The sequence below is a fragment of the Triturus cristatus genome, chromosome 8, assembly GCF_964204655.1.
Source record: "Triturus cristatus chromosome 8, aTriCri1.1, whole genome shotgun sequence".
NCBI classification, from domain to species: domain Eukaryota; kingdom Metazoa; phylum Chordata; class Amphibia; order Caudata; family Salamandridae; genus Triturus; species Triturus cristatus.
The window spans coordinates 837,560,930-837,583,353 of NC_140591.1; the positions used below are offsets into that span (position 1 = coordinate 837,560,930).

At 40.9% G+C, this 22,424-nt stretch overlaps 1 protein-coding gene across 2 annotated transcripts in view; it reads left to right on the forward strand.

The window, feature by feature from the left end:
* The window catches only part of PIGA (phosphatidylinositol glycan anchor biosynthesis class A), a 112,939-nt gene that overhangs the window by 24,257 nt on the left and 66,258 nt on the right, over positions 1-22,424 (forward strand). For both annotated transcript variants that reach the window (XM_085622319.1, XM_085622320.1), the window contains exon 3: positions 14,810-14,942. In XM_085622319.1, the coding sequence (XP_085478445.1) occupies positions 14,810-14,942 (133 nt within the window). The remainder of the gene's footprint in view (positions 1-14,809; positions 14,943-22,424) is intronic.

Genomic DNA, 22,424 nt, shown 5'->3' on the forward strand with positions numbered 1-22,424 from the left:
TTTGGCTAATTTCTGGGTCCCCTGAAGTGTACCCCTCCCCCCTTCGCTGTTACCAGCGTTGTAATCCTGGACACGGTGCATGATTACTTAGTTCCAATATAAATTGCAAATATTCAAATTGCTGAACAAATATCTGCACTTTTTGTCCACACTTATAGCCTCACCTAGGTTTTATTAAGCACATTGAAGCCTTCTGGGTTTTCAAGTTGTCTTGTATTTGGTATGCACTAAAGTACTACACCTGCACACCTATTTAGTTCAAAATATTATCTCATTTATTAAAAACATTTAACAAATTTTACTTTGTTGTGGCATGAATCTCCATATTCAACATCTTGCATCTAATTTTTAGCATGAATTTTCTCATAACAGTTCGTTTTTTGAAACATCCCCAAATTACATTTCATAAAAACATCACAATAATAATACACAATATTAACAAGCATTTGCAATGCAATAGGTCTCGCAGTAACCCGAGTTTAAGCTAATGGCATTGTAAATGACAATGCCTCTTATTTGTTTTTCGAGTTTGTAGGCCCTCCAAGACCTGACCCCCAACCTCATCCCTAACCTCAAATGCTCACTACAATCCCTGAAAGTGCTACAACCAGGACATCACTCTTCTGTATAGTGTCACAGATTTATGAGGAGCGAAACTGGGGGCTAGGAGGCATCTATCCATAAAAGCACAAACATTTGTTTCTGAAAGTCACTAAAAAGGACTTAAAAGGCACTGTTTTGCGTTTAAAAACCAGCATTGGCATAGCCAATAGGTCTTGCTTTTGGGACCTTATAAGTATGTAGTTATGCAGCACAATATCCCTGGTGCAACAACATCAACTGTTGCATGGCTAAACACTTATAAGGTCCCAAAAGCGAGACCTATTGGCTATGCCAATGCTTGGAGGTGAGGTAGTCGAGGAGGTGACTTACTGGATAGAACACAAGAAAAGCAAGTGGTTCTCAGAAGCCTAGACTGCTATGGATCAACAGGATTGGGCTGCACCCATAAACTTAGTATTTTCCATTATGGAATCTCCTGCCTGAAATGCAGTGTACCATCTTTAAAAGCGAACTACAAGTTCTATAACATGTGGTGTTTTGCATACACAGATGGTCTATATACTGCATTGAGAAAATTAATTATTTTGCTATCACAAATTCATATGGAGAACCAGAGGGAGCCAGACATTGCATATTGGAGTTGTTAGAGGACGTTTGTATGACACGGAACTGCAGCTTCTGTGGCCTGTATGGCCTAAACTTGTCTGAACTGTAACAAGTCAAAACGTGCATGCATGGCTGGAAGAGTGCATTGGACTAAAGCGAAGCGAAGCAAAAGAACCAGGCGATTCAACGACACCTGCAACTAAAAAGGGCAAAATATCACGGAAACTGGAACAGTTCAACTTGTATTGATGCTCAGGTGGGAGACAGAGCAGAGTTCAATGGTACCAACTGTCCACCATGCCTTCATGCCGCCAAAGAGCAGAATGCACCAGCTGGGGAAAGCGAAGCAATGCAAACAATGACAACACACTCTTGCAGGCAGCTGCATGACAGACAAATTAGGTGTACCCATTAACCATCACAAATTGAACCTACACATAGGTGCTTCAGGCTGCTTGTTAAATGCACGCCATAGAGGGAGCCACTAGCGAATACACCATACATCTGTGTTTTAACACTACAAGGGATCTGTGACGGGTCAACAAAAGCAATAGACTTACAGAAACGTCAAACAGATGAAAGTGGTTTCAAGCAGCAATTCCAACGCAAAACACCAGCAGAGCAGACACAGGTAAAGGTAAATTGCCAACATTTAAGAACGCCGCATAGAGCCCTTGTAGCAGAAAAAAAGGGGTACATTTTCCACTCTATCTGTACTGTAGAAAGAGATATATAAAAAGCGCGCACCCCACATGTAGTGTCTACAGTTATTACAGCAGTCAAAAACACATTGCGGAGATGAACGACCAAATCAGCCACACATTACAAGAGCACTAAGTAAGAAGGTGTAACCGAACCAATCGATTTTTACGTTTTATGTTCGCTCAGCTCAACACAAAAACCTAAAGGGTTTTGGAGCATTAACAACAAATGTTTTCCTCACACTCTGGTCTGACCTCGCACGCCAGGCTTTTATTGCATTTGCTGTGACTCGCTGCTTTCCTATTTTTTTGTCATAAAATGGCAAATCCACAAACCCAGAAATATAAATAGCCGCTGCCTTGGAGACGAGAGGGTATTCTCGTTTTTCGCGGTACTGAACCCAGCGTGGTATTTTGGTTAGTGCGACGTGAAGTCGTTGCATGGGAATGCTGTTCGACTGCTCGGAAATATATCTGTGGTTTGTTTTGGTTCTGGCTGGCGGCGCCTCGGCCATAAATGAAAGATAAAGGGAGAGACTGCGGCATGGAGCGCGAGGCAGAGGCGGGCTTGTAGAGGGAAGAGAGTGCGCGGGGGGGCAGATGGTCAAAGAGAGAGAGAGACCGGCAGCAGACTCAAAGGAGAGAGAGCGCACGGGAGGGGTAGAGGAGTGAGAGAGAGACAGTCAAAGAGAGAGTGAAGCTGAGACAGGCAGTCCAAGAGAGGGAGAGAGGCAGTCACAGAGAGAGGCAAGCCAGGCAGTGGTTAGTGAGAGAGGCAGAGACAGGCAGTGGAGTGAGATAGAAGCATAAAGAGAGAGCGAGAGAGGAGCGAGGCCAAGTAGAAAAGACAGGCAGACAGAAAGTCAACGGAAGAGAAAGAGAGACAGGCAGTCGAAGAAAGAAAGCGAGAGACATTCAGCAGAAGAAACCAGCATTAACAAGCATCGGCCGTAAAAGCGAAAGTCATTGCGATCACTCTGAAAGTGAAAGTGATCGCGATGACGCGCTAAAGCACGCTAGGGATGCGCGCGCAGCAGCGGGGGGAGGGGCGGAGATGGTGCAGAAGGCTGGCGCAGGGAAGGCAGATGGCTGGGCGAGAAGGGAGGGGGGAATGCGGGGAGCAGCTGTGCTTGTGCACTCCAGCTTGTAGCCAGCACAAAAATGTGGGTAGCACTTTCAAAACCCACCTACTAAATGTCTCGCCAGGTCAGCACATGCGCTGGGTCAGGCGAGACCTAAAAAAGCACTGACCTTCTATGGTCTCTTAAATCAGCCATTTTGTTTTAACTGAGGTTTTAGCCTTTTTCTGCCACTTAGCAGTGAGATAAACGAGATCATCTGAGAGCAAAGCATGGCTTCTGTGATGTTCTGCGAGAGTATTTAAAATTCAGGAAGGCCCGTTGTTTTATATGGCAGTTCCATTGCTAACAACTTATAAAATCATGCAGGAACTGCAGATGGTTCTGTTGTTGCATCCCTGATGATTCCAAATGCTCTTTTTCCTGCGTTAGTGAGTTTTGAATTAGTAATTTATTAGTCATCACTGAAGGAAGCTTTCTAATCTTGGTTTCACTTCTGTCAGTGCCCCCTTATCTCCATAACTATAAACACTTTTTAAATTGAATGTAGCAATTTCACGGTACAGCCTTTCCCGATAGTCAGTCATTATCTCTTGAGTCATTTTCCTGGCTACAAATAGCTTCTATTGTTAGTGCATGAAGATATCACCTCTACTGTGTTCACTCTAAATTGGCATTTAAGACTGTTTCATCTGTTGCGGGAAAAAAACTCAGGAACTTGTGCTTCAGCTAAGATTCATCCACATTTTGTAGTTATTTTCACATGTCCTTGAGGTCTTGAATATCAGGAACTAATTTACCTGAATGTTTCAGATCAGTGAGATCTGCATTACCACAGTGGGATCTGTTTGATTCCTACGAGAATGTAAAAAGTCAGTTCATTGTGTCCTGGGTAATAGAGAGTGCTGTCAATGATGCTTTGCTTCTTAGCTGATCATTTACAAAACTGTTTTAATATTTTTCCAGGACCCACTCTAGTTAAAGTTATGCCCTCCATTATGAACTGAAATTGCTAAGAATTTCATGGTCCAGTAATATAATTGCATTCCAAAGCAGTGAAGCAATAGTTACAAGACTTAAGGATGGGTTAATGCTCAAGCATCAACGGTATTGACAGTTCAGCTGTTGGATTTGCTTCATAAAATCCTGACATGGTTAATTTACCTCCATAAAGTACTGGAATTTGCTGCCATGAAACCCCTTGATGTATTCCGGGACATAAAGGGTCAGACATAAAATGTTGTGCACCTAAGTTCTAATTTGAAACACAAAAAACTGAAATTGTGTTAACAAAATGCATATCCTTATTTACATGTTTAGAATTTTGAGATTTTTAGGAAGGCAAATCAAATTCAAGTTTATTTGGTTAATTCAAATTAAAAACCCATAAATGCAGTAAACCAATCCAAAAGTATTAACTATTGATCTAAAAATGTTTTGATTTTGCATCTCATCCTTACAACTTTTGAAATTTCAACTGTCTGCCATCGTGAAGTTAAAAACGTAGAATTTGCAAAGGAAGAGTTATAAAAATAAGATCAATAGCACATCAAGTAGGGCCTACCGTGTATATCGTGCTTTAAAAGCCAGATACAGTGCCACCTGCCTTTGTTTCTAGCTTATTCAAGTAAGGGGCAGAACGGTAAAAATGTGCATAATTAATTCAGTCACATGGTCCTTAGCAAAGGTCAGCTTGAGATATTAAATTACTCATTTTCCTATCACATCACCAACTGGCAAAACTCCTAATCTCACTCTGGCATAAATTGATCGAGTGTAGGTGGGTGACATTTCTATTGGCACGACAGACCTTGCCTGTGGTTGTCGATAATATGAGCTTCTAGTTAGAGTTCACAATCGATTCATGGAACCTGGACTTGGACTGAACTATAAATCCATCACTTGCATTTAGTGTGTGTGGCGGTGAGAGCCACATTTCAGGAATATCTAAGTTACTGCACCAATGCTTTATGGGTTTAATCTATGAAAGCAATAGGGTGCTCTCCCTAGAAAGAAGATCTCTTACATGGTGTCTTAAAACCACACCATTGGGGTTAGCCCAGAGCAGTATTAATAAAGGCAGAGCTTTAAGCTGAGCACAATGAGAATCACAATCTCCAGCTCGCATTAAGAAACCAGGCATAAAGTTTTTGGTTGAAGAACTGCAATCTAGACACTGTTGAATTCAAAATATTTATAGATGTTTTTTCCAGTTGTTTCTCACTTGCCTGATGCAGCAAATCAAATCCCGGGTAGTTCAACTATGTGTCTTGGCCAGAGCAATTCCATTGAAAAATAAACGTTTTCAACTTCTTCTTGGGGCCTACAGCCAGCAACATTGGTTTATGCATGTTATTAAGTTTACATTCAGTGCAGAACTTGTCAAACCTCGTAAAAAGAAACCCAAGTACATTTTCTGTCTCGCTGCATAGAACTGCATTAGCGGCATAAAGTAATATAGGTATATGGTCCGTTCCCAACGTAGGAATACAACCTGGAATTGCCATTATAACAGCATCAAGGCCATTGGTAAACCTGTTGAAAACATAAAGGTAGATGGAGTACAGCTGTGAAAAACGTCCTTTGTAATACCGAAGCCCTCATAAGATTTCAGTGAAAGCCATATCAGAAGAGTGGCACAAGACCCAGATGTAATATCCAGATCAGCTCCATCATGCTTGGGTCACACACACCTTTGCCTTCATGACGTTAAGGTTGGTTTACCACATCAAAGTTACTTTTATATCACAAAATGTTAAATAGATGGGCTGTTTTTAAGAGGCACATCTTCATCATAATAGCTTTCAAAAACATTTTTGGTCAACTGCCCCATAACCTTACAGAACATTGCCTGAGCCTTAATTAAGAGTCTTTGTTTCTCAGTCCACTCCTCAAACTCTGTGCAAGACAAGTCTCCCAAAGACTTTTTGAAGGCAAGCCAGGAGCAACATTGGGAAAAGTTCCCTGGGTGTAAGTTAACACCTTTTTTGGACCGTGCATGCGCTGGTGGCTGTGAGACATATTGTGGGCCTACCAAGAACATGCCGGGGCTTAGCACCCACCACTTACCATTGATTCGTTTTTCTGTCACTCTCACTTGTTTGTTTATTATTCAGTGGCTTGCTTTGTCCATCTTGTCCGTCCTCCCCCCGAAGCATTGGCAATGTATTTTTGTCCTTACACTGTTTGCTTTTAGGGACCTACTGTTTTTTTTTATTTTTTGTTTGTCTTTATCACTCCACAAGAGTGCAGGTGTGTTCCAGCTGTCTCACTGCTGTGCTTCTGTTCCCCCCTCCACACAGTTTTGCTCTCTCGCCATTGTACTTCTCCCAATCCTGTTCCACATTTCTCTGTTGCCTGTTGCTTGCTCTCCACCTTCCATGTTGCTCCACCCCCACCTTTTCCCTCCTCCCTCTCTCTAGCCCGTTGCTTCTCCTCCTAGATGGTGTTAGTTTTGTCTCTGACCCCGGGCCATGGTATACAACTAGACTTACATATTGCATTGGGAATTTTCAGATCAATGCCGAACCAAAATACAGGATCAGTACTATAAAAATCACCGGTACCTAATCCGGAACAGACGATTTCTAGCGTTTTAGGGCACTTTGGCTTGTTCAGCTTAAAATAAGGTAAACGTTTTTAATCTGGAAAGCAAATCCACTAAACTACGGATGCTCAATTTACAGCTCGTAAGGCGCTCGTCGATGGTGGCCTGTTCATGGCGTCCTATAGTTAACAATAGCACTTGCTTCTGTTTACCATGGGGCTGCTGGCAGGACGATGGGAGACAAGCCTCATGGGGCCCTGCACATAGGTTGCATGTGAGAAAAAGGCCTTAATTTCAAAATAAATTTGATTAAAAAACCGCTGCACCTTAGGTGTCCTACTCAGCACTGCTTTAAGAACCTGTTTTCCTTCAGAAAGGCTAATAAGCACGAATCCGTTCAAGTACAGGGAAGGTAGGGGACTCCCCTAAAACCATTACATTAATTGTAGCTAAGCTGTCATTCAAGGGGTTGCAGTTAAGCCTGTTTGATCAGTTTTACTGTCAGTAAAAACGAAAATATAACTTTAACTAGTTGGTACATTTAACACGTGTTGGATTGAATAATTCCACACAATTGTATGTTTATCATGATGTAGCACCATAGGTAGAAATGTAGACAAAATAATAATTATATTTTTTATATCATGAAATACCCAGTCTAAGCTCTGGAAACGGATGTTAACCCATTTTAGGGTAATGGATTAAATAACCACAGGAGGATGGAAGGCTGACTGTGGCTTGTTGGGATTCAGTATTTTGACTTTTCTTTTTAGTTCAAAAAACAAATTTTATTGAAGGTACAAAGGTGGCATTATACAGTATAAATTTTTAATCATAAAACAATATAGTGCATAAATATTCCAGCATAAAGATATAAATGAGAAGGAAATTTAAGAAGACATAGCAAAAGGAGAGTCAGATATGACGCAGTCCCTACTTAGAAGGAAAAAAAATTAAAAAAAACTAGAAAAACATCAAAAAGAGTCATGGACGTTTAAGAACTTCCTGTTGAGACGGACTTGGTGGGAGATGTTGCAGAGCACATTTATCAAAATTTTTTGTGACAGGTGACCATATCTGAATGCGCTTCACAGCCATTTATAAAGGGAACAAAAGGAATGTATCCAGTCTGTGATGATGACATACATCATACCACCAAGCTGTGTAAGAGATCTTTGTAAAGTCCTTCCAGTTTCTCGTTATCTGCTGAAAAGCAACTGCTATTAGTAAATCAACAATTCTAACATTAAGTTTGTAAATATCCCAAACTGGTGAAAGGCTTCCCAAAAAAATGTCCTTTACAAAGAACGGGATATTGGTGCCAAAAATTGGGTTAATTTGAGACCATACCTGTTTCCAAAATGTGCGTAGAAGTGGACATGAAAAAAGCATATGAAACAAATCAGCAACAGAGGATGAACAAGACCAACAAGTGCCTTGTACAATAGGGAATCTTTTATTTAAGGTGTGAGGAGATAGTAAAAGTCTATTGTAAGTGTAAAACAGTGTTTGTGTTAAACTAGCTGTTCTAGAGATTTTACGTATTTTAGTCCAGATCTTATTCCACAATGATAGGGTCCATACCACATTAAAATCTTGCTCCCAAGCGGATTCAGTCTTCGATTTTTGTCTTGGGATACCTCTTGATTGGAGGAGGGTGTATAGTACAGAAGCTTTGGGTTTAGTACGCAATAGAGTGGACAGGTCGGTAGGGGTATCAGTGATATGTGAAGTGTCGGAAACATTGGCAAATTGAGTAAATACATCAAGCACCGTACGACGGAGAAGATGATATTTAGGAAGGAGAGCGGCATGCAAGTTATATGACTGACGGAGCGAATTAAAGGAAACAAATTCATTATTTGAAAATAACTGATGGACCCAGATTAATCCACGTTGCCTCCAGGGCTTCCAATCAAAGGGTCTATTGTTTATCAATAAAGTTTTGTTGTGCCAAATGGAGGCTAGAAAAGACTCGAGTATCAGGAATTAAAGGGAGTAAAGGGGAAAGAAATTTGGAGGTAAATTTAAATAAAGGAGTGGAAAGTGTTTGGGGTTTTCGAGAAAAAGAGAGATATTCTTGAAAGGAAAAAGGGAACAAAAACGAAAGTTCAACTGATGTCCATAAGGGACAGTCCGCCGTAGGGTCAAGCAGCCAATAAGAGGCCTGTCGTAATAAAAAAGCTTTTTGGTAGACCGGAAAATTGGGAAAGTTAACCCCACCCTCCCATTTAGGACGTATTAGCTTGGAAATAGCCATACGCGATTTCTTATTGTTCCATAAGAAAGAAGACCGTGTCGAATTAATCAATTTGAATAATTTTGGAGGAATGGGGACCGGAATATTGGAGATAACATATAAAACCATGGGGGAGAGCATCATTTTTATAGTATCTAAACGGCCCCACCAAGAGAGATACAGGGGGTGCCATTTGGTAGTGAGTTCAGAGAGTTTTTTAATACAATTGGTCAAGCATAAAGTAACTGTGTCTTTAATTGTGGGTGTGAAATGTAGACCTAAATATTTCAACCAAGCCAATGGAGAGTGTAAAATAAATATTGCCATTCAACTCTATCAAACGCTTTCTCCGCGTCAAGCGCTATAGCAGCAAGAGAATGTTTGAAACGTGGGGCTTTGGATAACATATTAAAAAACAATCTCGTATTGTCATTGATGACTCGCCCTTTCACGAAACCGGATTGCTCCCTACCCAATACATTTGGTAAAATAGGGTCAAGACGTAAGGCCAGTGCTTTAGAAAAAAAATTGTAATCTATATTAACCAGTGATATGGGTCTATAATTCTTACAATGTTTCAAATCTTTGCCCTCCTTAGAAATCAGACATATGTGAGCTTCTGAAAAAGAGCCCGCCGATTTCCCGGAAGAATGAAAGGAGTTGAGCAAAAGATGCAATTTAGGTAGTAGTAATTTATGGAAGTGAAGATAGAATTCGACAGTATAACCGTCTGGTCCAGATGCCTTATCTTTTTTTAAAAAATTGGAGTGCAGCCAAAAGTTCTGGTTGTGTAATGTCTGTTTCTAAGGACAGCAAATCAGGGACATTTTTCTGGTTTTTGTGTATGTTTGAAAAGAAATTTGAAAGCATATGAGTAGTGAAATTCGTTTCAGAAGCGTACAGTGACTTGTAAAAAAAAGGGCGAATTCATTCAGAATTTCCGTATCGTGAAATTTTAAGACAAAATTATCATCAAATATAGAATCGATATTAAGTTTATTATGTTTGACTTTTAAGTAATTGGCTAAAGTTTTACCAGCCTTATTTTTCCCACCATAATATTTTGCGCTAGATTTCAGGAGGTAAAATGAAGCACTATCGGTTGATTCCTTATTAAATTGTAGTTCTGCTTTTATAAGGGCATCAAGAACATCTTTTGAGTTGGATGTATAAAAAGAATGCTCCAGTCTCTTAATATCACGGAAAAGGGATTGCGAGCGCTTGCACGCTTTACTACGCTTCTTGGACACAAAGGTGATCATAAAATCTCTTGCTGAGGCCTTAAAGGCATCCCAAAGAGTTGAGAAAGGTAATGAGATAGTATCATTTATAGAAAAATATTCATCTAAAAAGGAAGAGAACGAGGAAGAGAATGTAGGATCCAGAAGAAGGGAATTATTGAATCTCCATCTTTTGGGCGCATTAACTTTAGGTAAAATGTCTAAATCCATGGAAACTGGGGCATGATCATATAGCAATATAGGTCCTATTTCTGCATTCAAAAGGGCTTTTGAAATATGATGGGAAACAAAAAAATAGTCAATGCGTGTTTGAGAGTGATGTACAGGGGAATAGAAAGTATACTCTCTGGTGGTGGGGTTGCACAACCTCCAAGCGTCTAAGAGTTTGTGCTGTGTGACAGCATGAACAAAAGATTTATGTGGTTTGTTGGGAGTGAATGAAACTTTGGAGTTACGATCAACAAAGGGATCAAAAACCTGATTGCAATCCCCTACTAAAATAAAGTTATCTTCTCTGCAGCGGGCAATTTGTTGTGCAATTGAGAACCAAAAAGAGGAATCCCCACCAGTTGGACCGTATACAATTCGAAAGGAGACTGGAACATCCTTCAACATCAATTTAACATTAAGCCAGCGACCCTCTACGTCAGAATACTTGGAAATAAATTTGTGATTGAGGGATTTGCGACCCAGCATCATGATCCCATTACGTTTACCATCACCGTTAGAGTAGAAAACGTCTCCTACCCAACCTCTTTTAAGTTTTAATGACTCACTCTCCGTTCGGTGGGTCTCCTGCAAAAAAACAATATCAGCATGCAATTATGCTAAATGGGTCAGAACTCTTTGTCGTTTTATAGGGGAATTCAGCCCTCTAACATTTCAGGATACTAGTCTCAACGGCATAATAAATTAAGAGGACAAAAAAAAAAAAACGACAAATGGGGAGAATGGTTAACAACAGATCAATTGAGAGAAAGGATCAGAGAAGACAGTGGATGGAAAAAAGATCATGGATATGAGTACCAGGACCGGAATGCAAGAGAAAAGAAGAATAGAAAATAGTGAAAGGGGATGAACAGTGTTATGGGGGAAAGCCAAAAAATAGAAAGAAATATAGCTGGAACTATGATACGGAGGAAAGCGATAGGAAAGTGAATATGAGGTAAGAGAGAGAGACAACAATGAAAATTTAAAAATAGCCACCGTGAAGCAAAGAGCGAATGAACTAGTAGGAAAAACAGGAGGAAATACACAAAAAGAAAGACTGAACAATACCGAAAAGGAGAGGGAAAAGAATATATGGAGGGGAAAGAAACAGGAGAAATACAAAAACAAATATGACAGAACTCTAGGAGGGAAACATACCTACAGAAGGAGAAGCCGGATGAAGACGAGGAGGGGTGGAACCACATGGAATGGACGACACATCCAGGGTCAACGAGGCAGAGGTTCGGGAAGACATCAGAAAACCAGGGTAGGGAGTCTGTGGCAACAAAGCAAGGTGAACATTAGGAGAATCCATAAGAACAAATTCAGACAGTAAGGATTAAGAGCATTGATAAATAGAATCCCAAACAAGATAAATATAGGAGAAAACGCCCTCGTATATGCCAATAGCGAGAAAAAAAAACATTTAAACTACCAAACCATGAAATGAAGGGAAGAATTCGTAGACAACATTTCAGAAAAGAACCATTGCAAACATTAAGAAGAAGGTGTAGAACCAGAGGAATCCATGACAGTCGGTTTGCATGAGTTGATAAAGCTTTGTAAACGCAAAGGATCTTCATATGTAGTTGTTCTATTTTTGTATGTGACTTTGAAGAGGCAAGGATGGAAAAGTCCATATCTGGCGCCTATTGAGCGCAATTCAGCACACATATTCAGAAAAGCCTTGCGACGATTAGCTGTAGCTTTAGCATAGTCTTGCGCAAAATACAAGGATGAGCCTGACCAAATGATTTTGGGAGATGCTCTGACCGCTGAAAGAACCTTTAACAGATCTGTATACTCAAAGTATAAGATGATTCCTCGTGGTATTGATGAAGGCGCAGTGTGAGCTTGTAGGCGGCCAAGCCGATGTGCTCGCTGAATATTGAGCACCGTTCCCTCTGGCATATGGGGCAGCTTAGGGAGGAATGCTTTGAAAAAGGCAATGGAGTCTGTCCCTTCAAGACCTTCTCCCAGGCCGTAAATGCGTAGATTTTCCAAGTCCTCGACTTGCTTTTGAAGTGTGGAAACTTGAGAGTGAAGATGAGACCGTAACACAGGTCTCCTTAAAAGAGGAAACAGAATGTTCAACTGACAAGACCCTCGCTTCAAGTTGAGACCAGTTGTCCGTTAAAACTTGTAGTTTAGTATTAGTCTCTTCCATAAATGGACGCAAAGCTCTAATTTCCTCCAACAATCGCTCCATTGACACTGGCGATGATGATTTAGGCGGCGACGGAGGATCATTTTTTAAGCGTTTAGTATTGGATTTTCCTGAAGCTGTAGATGGGGGCTCCATTGTGGTATCTGAATTTTTAAAAGATTAAGCTAAAGAATCTTCCAATTTAGAAAATTCAGAAAAGATCTTTGAATTCTTTATAAAAATGCATTTTGGTTTGGAAAAAGAGGTTTGTTCTACCCATATAACACAAATAACATACTCCGAGACAGAGCTAGTGCAAAGTACCAGGAACCAATTACAGCGGACAAGGCAGTTAGCGCAGGAAAACACTATCAAAGTTGAGTAAGAGAGGTTCCTCTAGTCAGAGTATTCTTTGGTTGCCGGTCACCAAGTCAGCCTGAAAGCACTGGTGCGTCGGAAGCAAAAAAAAAAAAAAAAGTTTTACTGCTAGTACTCCAGCACTCTAGACAGATAACAATTGATTGAGTGAAACACCACAGAGAGTGTTTATGCAGAGCGCTTCAATAACAATTCCTCTAAGAAGGACAAGTTATGCAGAGATTAGGGTGTCGCCACACTGAGTACTGCATACATGAAGGTGAGGAAGTATAGACAGATTGTGGGGAGAGAAAAAAAAACTGCAACAGCAAAGCACCACAAACTCCTTCAGGAAAGGCTGCCAATTAGCGTTGGTGAAGTTCGGGCAGTGGGCATAATAACCTAGGCAGGCAAAAACAACGTTTAGACAGCATTCTGAGGAGACGCGCGTATAATTCAAAATGGCGGCCGCGCTAACTACGGGACCGCCAGAGAACTCACTTTGGAAAAAAAAAAGCGTCCAAATGCCACTTCCGAAGTCTGCAAGAGCCACATAACATGCCCGAACTCTTCAGAAGCTCAGAAGTGTTTTCAGGCAGACATCAGCTGGCCTCGAAGCGCCGAGTCCTCCCGACGGACCGCGGAGCCTCACCCGGGCGCCGCCATTCACTCGGGTGCCAACCCACGCCCCCCCCAGTATTTTGACTTTTCTGACCATCTATTTACCAACAGTGAGTATTCAACTCGGACATTTTGCAAAGTCAAAATCCACATCTTCTATTTTAGTTGTTACCAGCTTCTCGTCACTCCACCCCTGTGGTGGGGGTGGGCCTTATGGTAAATCTCAAAGACTAAATTTCATTAAGTGAGTAGGGACTTTACTTGAAAGAGGATGCAAAAGTTCCATCTGTGACTCAAAGCCCCACATGCATATTTGTTTCCATCCACCAACCTATTACGGCATCAGTGCGGCCCTCTGTCACACTCGGAGCGTACTATTTGGTCCCCGACAAAATATTTGTCCACTTAACCCTGGGGAAAAATCCATCGACTTAGCTGACTTTTGTACATCAGCAAGTGTGCACACAGAGAACTTCTACAAAAGGAAGTGCTAGAGTGCTTACTGGTTGAGAAAGAGAAGGAACATCTACTTGTTTTATATGGGTTTAGTGGCAGGAGTTTTTCCAGAGCGCAACATATTTCCTCTAATCTGGTAAAAAAAACTTTTAATTTGTAAAGTATGTATTAACACCGCAGATCCTGATTTGAATTTTCAACCATGGAAACTCTGCATTAGTCTTTGTGACCCAGATGGAGTGTTCATGGAAATATACGACTTCCCTAGATTTCCTGTAGATATTTGTATATTGTATGAAATGTTCAAATCTCCATACATGGGAGAAAATCTACTACGAGTGGTTTTCGGAGTTTTAAAGCCATTTCAGAATCCACAGTTCCTATTTTATTTGTATTTTCCTTGCAGGTAAAAGTTTGGGTCCGAAAACGTGCAAAACATCACTTTTGCTGTCTACAATTATTATTTTTTTTCAATGAAAAAGAAATAGATTAGATTTAAATTAATTGATGAGACTTAAAATATCGTGTTTCAGATCACCTTGGTTTCAAAATTGTAGGAGTGGTTATTTACGAATTTGTACAAGAATTTTTGAAGTCTTAACTTGGCATACTGCTTTAGAAGTAGAAATTTAGTGATTCACTTTTTAACATTTAATTTTCTGCTTATCAGAACTGCTTGTGTAGTTTTTGTAGGCCGCCTGTAAGAATGAAAACTTGAATGTCATCTCATGTAATTACTTTACAAGCCTGTGGTTTGTTTTCGAACTACCGACTTCAACCCTGCCTTTTATCAAAACGAAGTTAAAAAAATAAACAACATTGCTTGGTAAAAAAATGTGTAATCCGCATTGATTTTTTTACCACGGCCATATTTGTATTTCAAGAAGTGTGACCTAGTTATGTGTGTGCTGATCTTATTTGATGTGTACACACTAATAGTACTTTTCTCACCAGATCATATTAGTTGTAAACGTTTCAGCCAAGGTTCAGAAACTGGTCTTTTTAAGTAACCCTTTTCCTTTTTTCCCTTCTGTGTTGTCAGGAATAGATTTACTGAGTGGCATAATTCCAGTGTTGTGTCACAAATATCCAGATTTGAATTTCTTAATAGGAGGAGAAGGGCCAAAGCGAATTGTTTTGGAGGAGGTGCGAGAAAGGTATCAACTTCATGACAGGTAAGTGACTCATTCTGTGGTTTAAACATTACTTCATTTGAATTTCTGAACAAATACAGCATAGTTTATTTACAGAGGTTGATAACTTAATGCAAATAGACAATTTGGTTTGTCGCGTGTGCTATCTACTTCGAGATGACTTTAGTAGATAACCATGTTTATCAAGACAAATTTAAACAGCCAAGTTTAGAAACACCCAAGTGCAGCTCGTACTGTTTTGTTGAGGTTGGCAGCCATGTTTCTAATCCTCGTGATGTAATTAAAAAACAAAACAAAGTACGTTGAATATTGTCCACTTGTAGTGTTTTTTGGTTTTTTTTGTAAATTGCTCACACTTTATACTTCCTCAAAGGTATGAGGTTTCTGTATTGCAAAGTGCATACAACACACGATAAGGAAAAGTACCCCACCTACATCTAGGCAGTACACATTTTACATCTTGGTTTAAGCTGAATGCTCAACTTTATTGTGCTTGCACGTATTAAAGGCTGTTCATGTACCTCAGTATAATACAGAAAGTGCCATAGCAATGAGCTCAAGGAATACTCTGTTATATAGTGACTAATTATGTGAGATGCTACTAACTGGTCTAAGCACTTTCATACTTTGGAGTCAGAATGTGCAATAAATGGTTCAAAGTATTGTTTCCAGGGTACTTTGTGAGGTGACAGTTTGTCCATATTTGCTGTTTGGTTCTTCTTTTGTTGAAGATATTACTCTGATTGCTGATCTTCCTCAAGGAGTGTAGCCCGAGTCTTGGAATGAATGGGAGGATCTAAGCCATGGACCTTCCTAATACAATAATCTTAAACCTACTTACTCTTCCTCAAAACAAGATGCCATTCATCTAACTTCTCACTGTCATTTTTATGGCAAGAGTCTCTCATCCACTACATTTCATTGGAATGTAAGGTACTTTGAAGAACTTCAAAGTTGTTTCTTTTTTTTTTTTCCTTTTACTTGCTTGTTGGCAACCTGGCCTGGGAGAATGGGTAGGTCAGATAAGAAGGCTACAAAGCTGTAAAGGTGGGGTAGTGATCCAGAAATGAGAGTTTGGGTTAGTTCATATTGTTCAATGTGAGAATGTTTCTAGGCAGGGTCTACCCTTTTGTCTGTCACTGATTTTTGCTTCTGGAAGAATGATGGCAGCCAGGTACTGAGATCTTGCCCATCATTATGCCTGTATTTTTCGATACTCCTGCTTGGAGCCAACTCCATTGCTACCTGCTGTGAGACCCATCACCTTGCACAAATTATGTGCCCGAGGAGCAGTTTGAATATGAAATCTGAATGATCATTACCCCCAAGTCGTTTTTGAAACCTTAGACAGTGGTTCCCATCTTGTGTGGAAAAGTGAATACCTCCTCAAATGTTGTATGACTGCAGCATCCAAACCTGCTACAGTATAAAGACCACTCAAATGTCAGACCGGGCCTACTGGGCTCAGACTGTGGTGTTGATATAGTATGACGCAGGTGTCCTGAAGTCCATCCTACTGCGGCTTTCCAAATTGGGCCAAGTACACACTTCCTGCTCAGGACTCTGACAGGTGGTGGTGAGCAGTTAAAGGCTTCTCAGGCAGGTAGTATGTGGCAAAAGTTCTCACTCGAACAACAGACAAAATAATGCTTTTTTCCAGCCTAGTGCTTAACTTTGTTGAATGCGATTCTAACTGCAATTCCTAAGTAAGCGCTTACATCTCTGGTGCCTTCTTCCAGTTGTAGAAGTTTCTCTAGTGCCTATGGGATTTCTACCCAAGTATAGGCATAGACACGGTTGCAGTTCATTGGGTCACTTCTCATGAAGAGTATTTTGTAGCTCAATAGTTCATACTCCAAATGTGATTGTAAAGGTAGCAGTCAATGTCCCAGTAGCAAAATACGGTCTTCATGTCTAGCTCAGTCTTTCGCATGTGAGGTACCTTTACATGCTTATGTTGCTGCTGTTGTCTAGTGCTGGCAAGTGGGGCCCCACTCAACTAATAACCCAATTTGTCACATTTACACTTTGCAGTTAGTTTACTACTTTTGGTATTCACAAAGCTGAAGTGTAAACTTTAGTGTACGTTACAGGTCGCCACTCCCGACTAATGCAATTGGCTTACTCTTGTGTGGATAGGTGATGTGCCATCCTAAATCATTCCCTGACCTTCTCCAAACTTCTTTCACTTCTCCCTAATCCCAGCCCCTTTCGCAGTAAGTCTGCCCCTCTTCCCACCTACTCCCCTGTGTCCCACTCACATTAACTACAAAAATGTATATTTTACATGTGCAGAGACTCCGCAGTCGTGGGAGAGAATTCCACACATATAAGTATAGGCAAAATATACATTATGTAGTTTATTTTGTAGTACTAAAAAACGTACTACAAGTACAGTTTTTGAATCTGACCCTATAAATCTGTTTATATTTTCCTGTCCCATTGTGCGGCCCCATGAAACCAATGAGTATTTTTTCATAAGGGGACATCAGTGAAGATTGCTGGTGTATTACAAACCACATAATGTCTGTCCGCTGGCAAACAAATGCCACATGAGCCAAACATTTCTGTGATTTGTAATTTTTTGTAACCTTGGCCACCGATCGTACAATGTCAATAGGTTTTGTAGGTGGGAGTCTATAATGTCCACAAGGTGCTAGCTCAGACAATTTCCATCTAACACCATTAGGAGGATCAATTTGTTCTCCTCTTGTTATAACTTAATGTTCTACACTTGTCCTGAGCCTAATGCCATGGTTTCAACATATAGGCCAGCCACACATGATATGTTTCCTAACCAAATAAAGATCTTAATCCGCTGCTGCAATCAGCCTCTGTTTCCCTGAAATGGAATTTTCAATTTCAAGTAAAGTATTAACAACCCCAATCACATACTCATGGTATTTCTCAACAGTTTCTTGAGCCTTACTGGTTAAAGGAAACCTGGAAAGAATATTGGCTTGGAAATCCTTTCCACTAGAAATATTGAAATTAAACACATGAAGGTGTGACAGTAGTCCCTATAATCATGAGCTTGATTTTCCCATGTCCTTTTCATCAAGCACAAATACCAATGGTTTATGATTTGTACAGGTGTCCTCCTCTACAAATATGGTATTACATATTACGTAGCCAAAAAGCAAACCGGTGCTTCCCTCTCTGTTTTTCTATAAGGCAGTTCTGAATTCCTAAGACCTCTCAAAGCAAAATCAATGGTAATATCTTTAGCAATCACAGCTCGAGTGAGCACAACACCAATTTCAACACTACTAGCATCTACTGTTATTAAGTAGTCAGCATCTGTGTTGATAAGATGACAAGCAGGTGCATTTATAATCCTGGACATGACTTTGGAAAAGGCTTACATTCTCATGTGAATATTACACCTTCTTAGAATTTTTAAAAGGTAGGTAACTTGGGCAAATCCTGGGTTGAAGAAGGCAGAATATGCATATAACCTAAGAGATGATTTTACTTGTTCCTTGTTTGATGGAATGGGGGCAATTATTTTTTTAATTAATATAATTTTATTGAGATTTTACAACTTCAGTTACATACAGAATAGTCCCCCTGGATCGGCACCATGCTTCCCACTTTACACCCAAGAAAGAGAATATTCAAATAGCTTAAATATATATTTTGGAGCCCAGCAAACCAAGCATCACATAAGGTATATAATGGTAAACAAGGACATCCTGCATCACCAGTTTTCCATCCACGGTAATAATTCCTCTGTAATCTTGCCAGTAAGTCCAGATCTTAGTGTGTTTGTTCAGGCAGCCTCCTGATTCATAAATAGGTAGTTCTAAAGCCATGCAATCATCAAATATTTTGGCCCACTTTCTGGGGAAGGGCGTGATCCACTCTCCCACTCTTTTGCGATCTCCCTCTTCTCCAAATACAGCCCCAGGTGCAGGAAGGCCTCCTGATATATATTAGTCAAGATCCTCTATAATATGAAGCAGTATGATTTTTGGCTCTGGATTTAGAGACCAGCCCAATTCCTCTCCTAGTATCCTCAACCCGTCCAAAAGTGCAGAACATGTCCACATATAGGGTAGGAAATCTTCCCCAAGCGCCAAATTTTGGAGTATTGCACTTGTAACAGCATAAATTGCATGGCGATGGCTATCACGATCACTCTAGGGACCATTGCAGGATGTCGCCAATCCTCATCTGGTAAACCCCCAAGATTATTTTCCCATGCTGCTGGAAATAAATCAAGTGTTGGGTGAGTTGTTTACAGTAGTATGATGATTCGGGAATATTTGCTTGCATGACATCTCACTCATTAATAGTCGATTTTCTAAGGGGTTACATTTGGGGAGTTCAGTCAACTGTTTAATATGTGGGTGTAGAGCATGGTTATATTGGAGCTTACAGAAAAATTGTCAACTATGTAGGTGGAAGGAGGTCTGTAGTTGAGTGAATGAGACCAGCTGGGTCCCTTTCGTTACAACCCCCAGCATCGATACGTCTTTCAAGTCACAGCCTCGGAAACCCTTGAGGGCTGCAGTATCTCAGAGCACGATTCCCACACAAACTGGAGTAGCCCCACTGAGTCTTTTATACCACCTCTAAATGTCTTCCCACCAGAGCTCCAAAACGTGCATTATTGCGGATAGAAGAAATGGCAAGATATGATCCCTTTAAAGGTATTGAAAAAAATGCACATTCCCAATTGCCTATCTCCCTGTTGTGAATGCAAGACCTGATTGAGGGAAGTGGAGAACGGAATTTATTTCTGAAAGGTGTTCCATTCTATAATACGACTGAACGTCTCCAGAGCTGAGGCCTCTGTCAAATAGTGGATTATAACATTTACTCGTAGCTATTCTGGGCACATTGATGTCCCAGAGGAAGCTCCAGATTACCATAATAATACTTTTGAAAAGGGTCCAAGGGATCGTAAACTGGTAATGCTTCATAGAAGTCGCAACAATTACCTAACTTTAAAAATGGCAGCTTGACCTGTAAGGGAAAATAGGAGGGAGGACCCAAGCTGTACTTTCATCAACTGTCCTATACACTCTGAGGTACTTAAAGCCATCATTCGATAGGGTCATTGAAGCCCAGATCCTCTGCTGTGCTCTTATGGTATATACCACAGATTTAGACATATTCATAGTGAGGCAAGAACATTTTCAAGAAATATGAACTATTTGAAGGACCCTAGATCTGGGCTCTTGTCGGTCTGGTAAGAATATTAAAAGACCCTCTGCATAGACAGAGGTTCTATCTAAAATCTCCCTTGTCCACTCAGGTTCCCAAATTAAAACATCGACTCACAGCCAGGCCACAAGGAGCTCAGTGGCCAGTGCTGTTTAGGGGGTGGGGACCGGTTTAGAAATAGTCACAGTATCCGCACTCCAGAGTCATATGGCAGGATCTCGTTTTCAAGCCTTGCCTTTATCATGGGGATCAAGTGTAAGGCCATACGACTGAAGAAATCTACAAGGGTGTCTGTTAGGATCAGTTGATTTCCCTTCCTGAAGCTGGAAAAGGGCCTCCTCCTCTGTGATGCTCCCCTACAACTGAGCCCCTTAAAAGGGAGGAAAGTAGCAGGTCTCAAGTAAATTTACCCAATGCCAACTGCACTGAGTCTGGGCTTTGACAGCGAGAGAGGAGTAATGGGTAGCAAATTCAGCCATATCCTGCTTCCCCACCACCAACTGGCTATATGCCTGAGGAACTCCCTGTGCCCACATAGACAGTGCAATAATTTGGATGCTTTATTACCTTATTGGTAGCACCGGCTGTGGATGGACAAACCAGTGATCTTTACTCGCACAGCAGCAACAGACGGATTCTGACTCTACAATGGGCGATTCTACATTGAAAACTCTGTCTGGGATCAATTGACTCTGGCATTCCAGCTTTAAGAGCATGGATTGTAAGTACATAATCGCTAATGTTCGCTGAATGTTCCAACCTGCCAAATGGTTGATACTCCTGTCACAGAGATGTGCCTTGAAAGCATTTCGGAGACCAATGTGGGATTTCTCAGAGCTGGGGTTCTGTTAGAAGTATCCCTTTTTTCAGTAAGTATGTATGCCTTAAATTCAGGATCAACCAGGCTGACAGCTGCTAACTGCCACTCCAATGATTACTCACCCCCTTACAGTTAACTTAAGCAGAGAATGATTTGAAAGACCTCGAGCCAGCATCTCCACATCTTTGATGAATTTTGTGTCCGATTCGGGGAGAAGAATGTATTCCAGCCTGAAATTAGAAGTTATGGTGTCCAGAGTAAATGGTGTAGCCCCTGTCATACTGGTGGAAACTATGCCATGTGTCACATAGGCTGAATGCCTCCATGAAATGTGCTAACAAAACACCCCCACTTATCCAAGATCTGTATAGTGTCCATTCCACAACCCCTGTAAAGTCCCCACCCACTATCAATTGTCCGTCTGAGTGCTGCAAGAACAGGCCACCAGTTGCTCAAGTAAGGAGGGAGACAAAAGGGGAGCAGTGTACACGCTAACCATAAATACAGGCGAGTCACCACCCAGCATCATTTAGGCTTATCTAAAAGACCATTGACATTCCAGGAAACCACATATAAGTGAGTGGGAGCATAAACCCCTTCATTAGAACTTATCTATGTGCGAGCAAATGTTCTGTGTGTGTCTTGCAGTTGAAGCATCTTCCAGGCGTATATGGGAAACAACCAGTAATACAAAAACAACCAAGATGACCAATAAACCCCCAACCTGTACCCAGGGTCACTGGAAATATGCGGCAAAAGAGGGCCACATTTTGCGGCAGGGTTGATTAAGTTATGCAGCAAGAAAAAAAACAAATTATACGGCATAATGCAGCACTTTTTGCAATAGTATTACTTCATTTATTTGTCATTTTTAAACTTGATAACACTGTCTGGGCATTGGTTGCACCCCACTAGTACCAATGTAACACCCAAATGTAGCACTAAGCAACAGAAAGTTGACCATTCCAGTTTTGCAAAGGACCTTCCACCACGCAGCATCATGTGCCACTGCATTTTTAGTAACTTTTGTGCTGTTGGAGCTAGAAACAATTTTTTTTTTAAATATGCAGATTATACTGCACATGATAGACTATGTGGCATATGCGGCAAATTATAACTATGTGAAAACCACTGCGATCGCAGAATTGCACAATTCCAGTGACCCTGCCTATGCCTCCAAAATTAGCAGCATCTGTTGACCTACTCGCATAGGAGAATTGCAGATGGGGAGTGGTCTCCCCCCCCCCCCCCCCCCCCTGGGCTCGTGTAGCTGCAACCCCCTAAAGCATCCCTAGATTGAACATAACAATAAACAGAAAATGAGAAAATATACAATAGAGGTGGTATGGTACTGCAGCTCTGAGCCTGGCATAACTGATTTGCACACACTGGTGGGAATGTCCCTCACACCCCAGGCCTCCCCATCACGTCTTAACCAGTGTCTTCCAGGCCTCCCATAAAAAACACTCAGTGGAATGATCGCAGTATCATGAGGCCTAGTGCATGAAGTA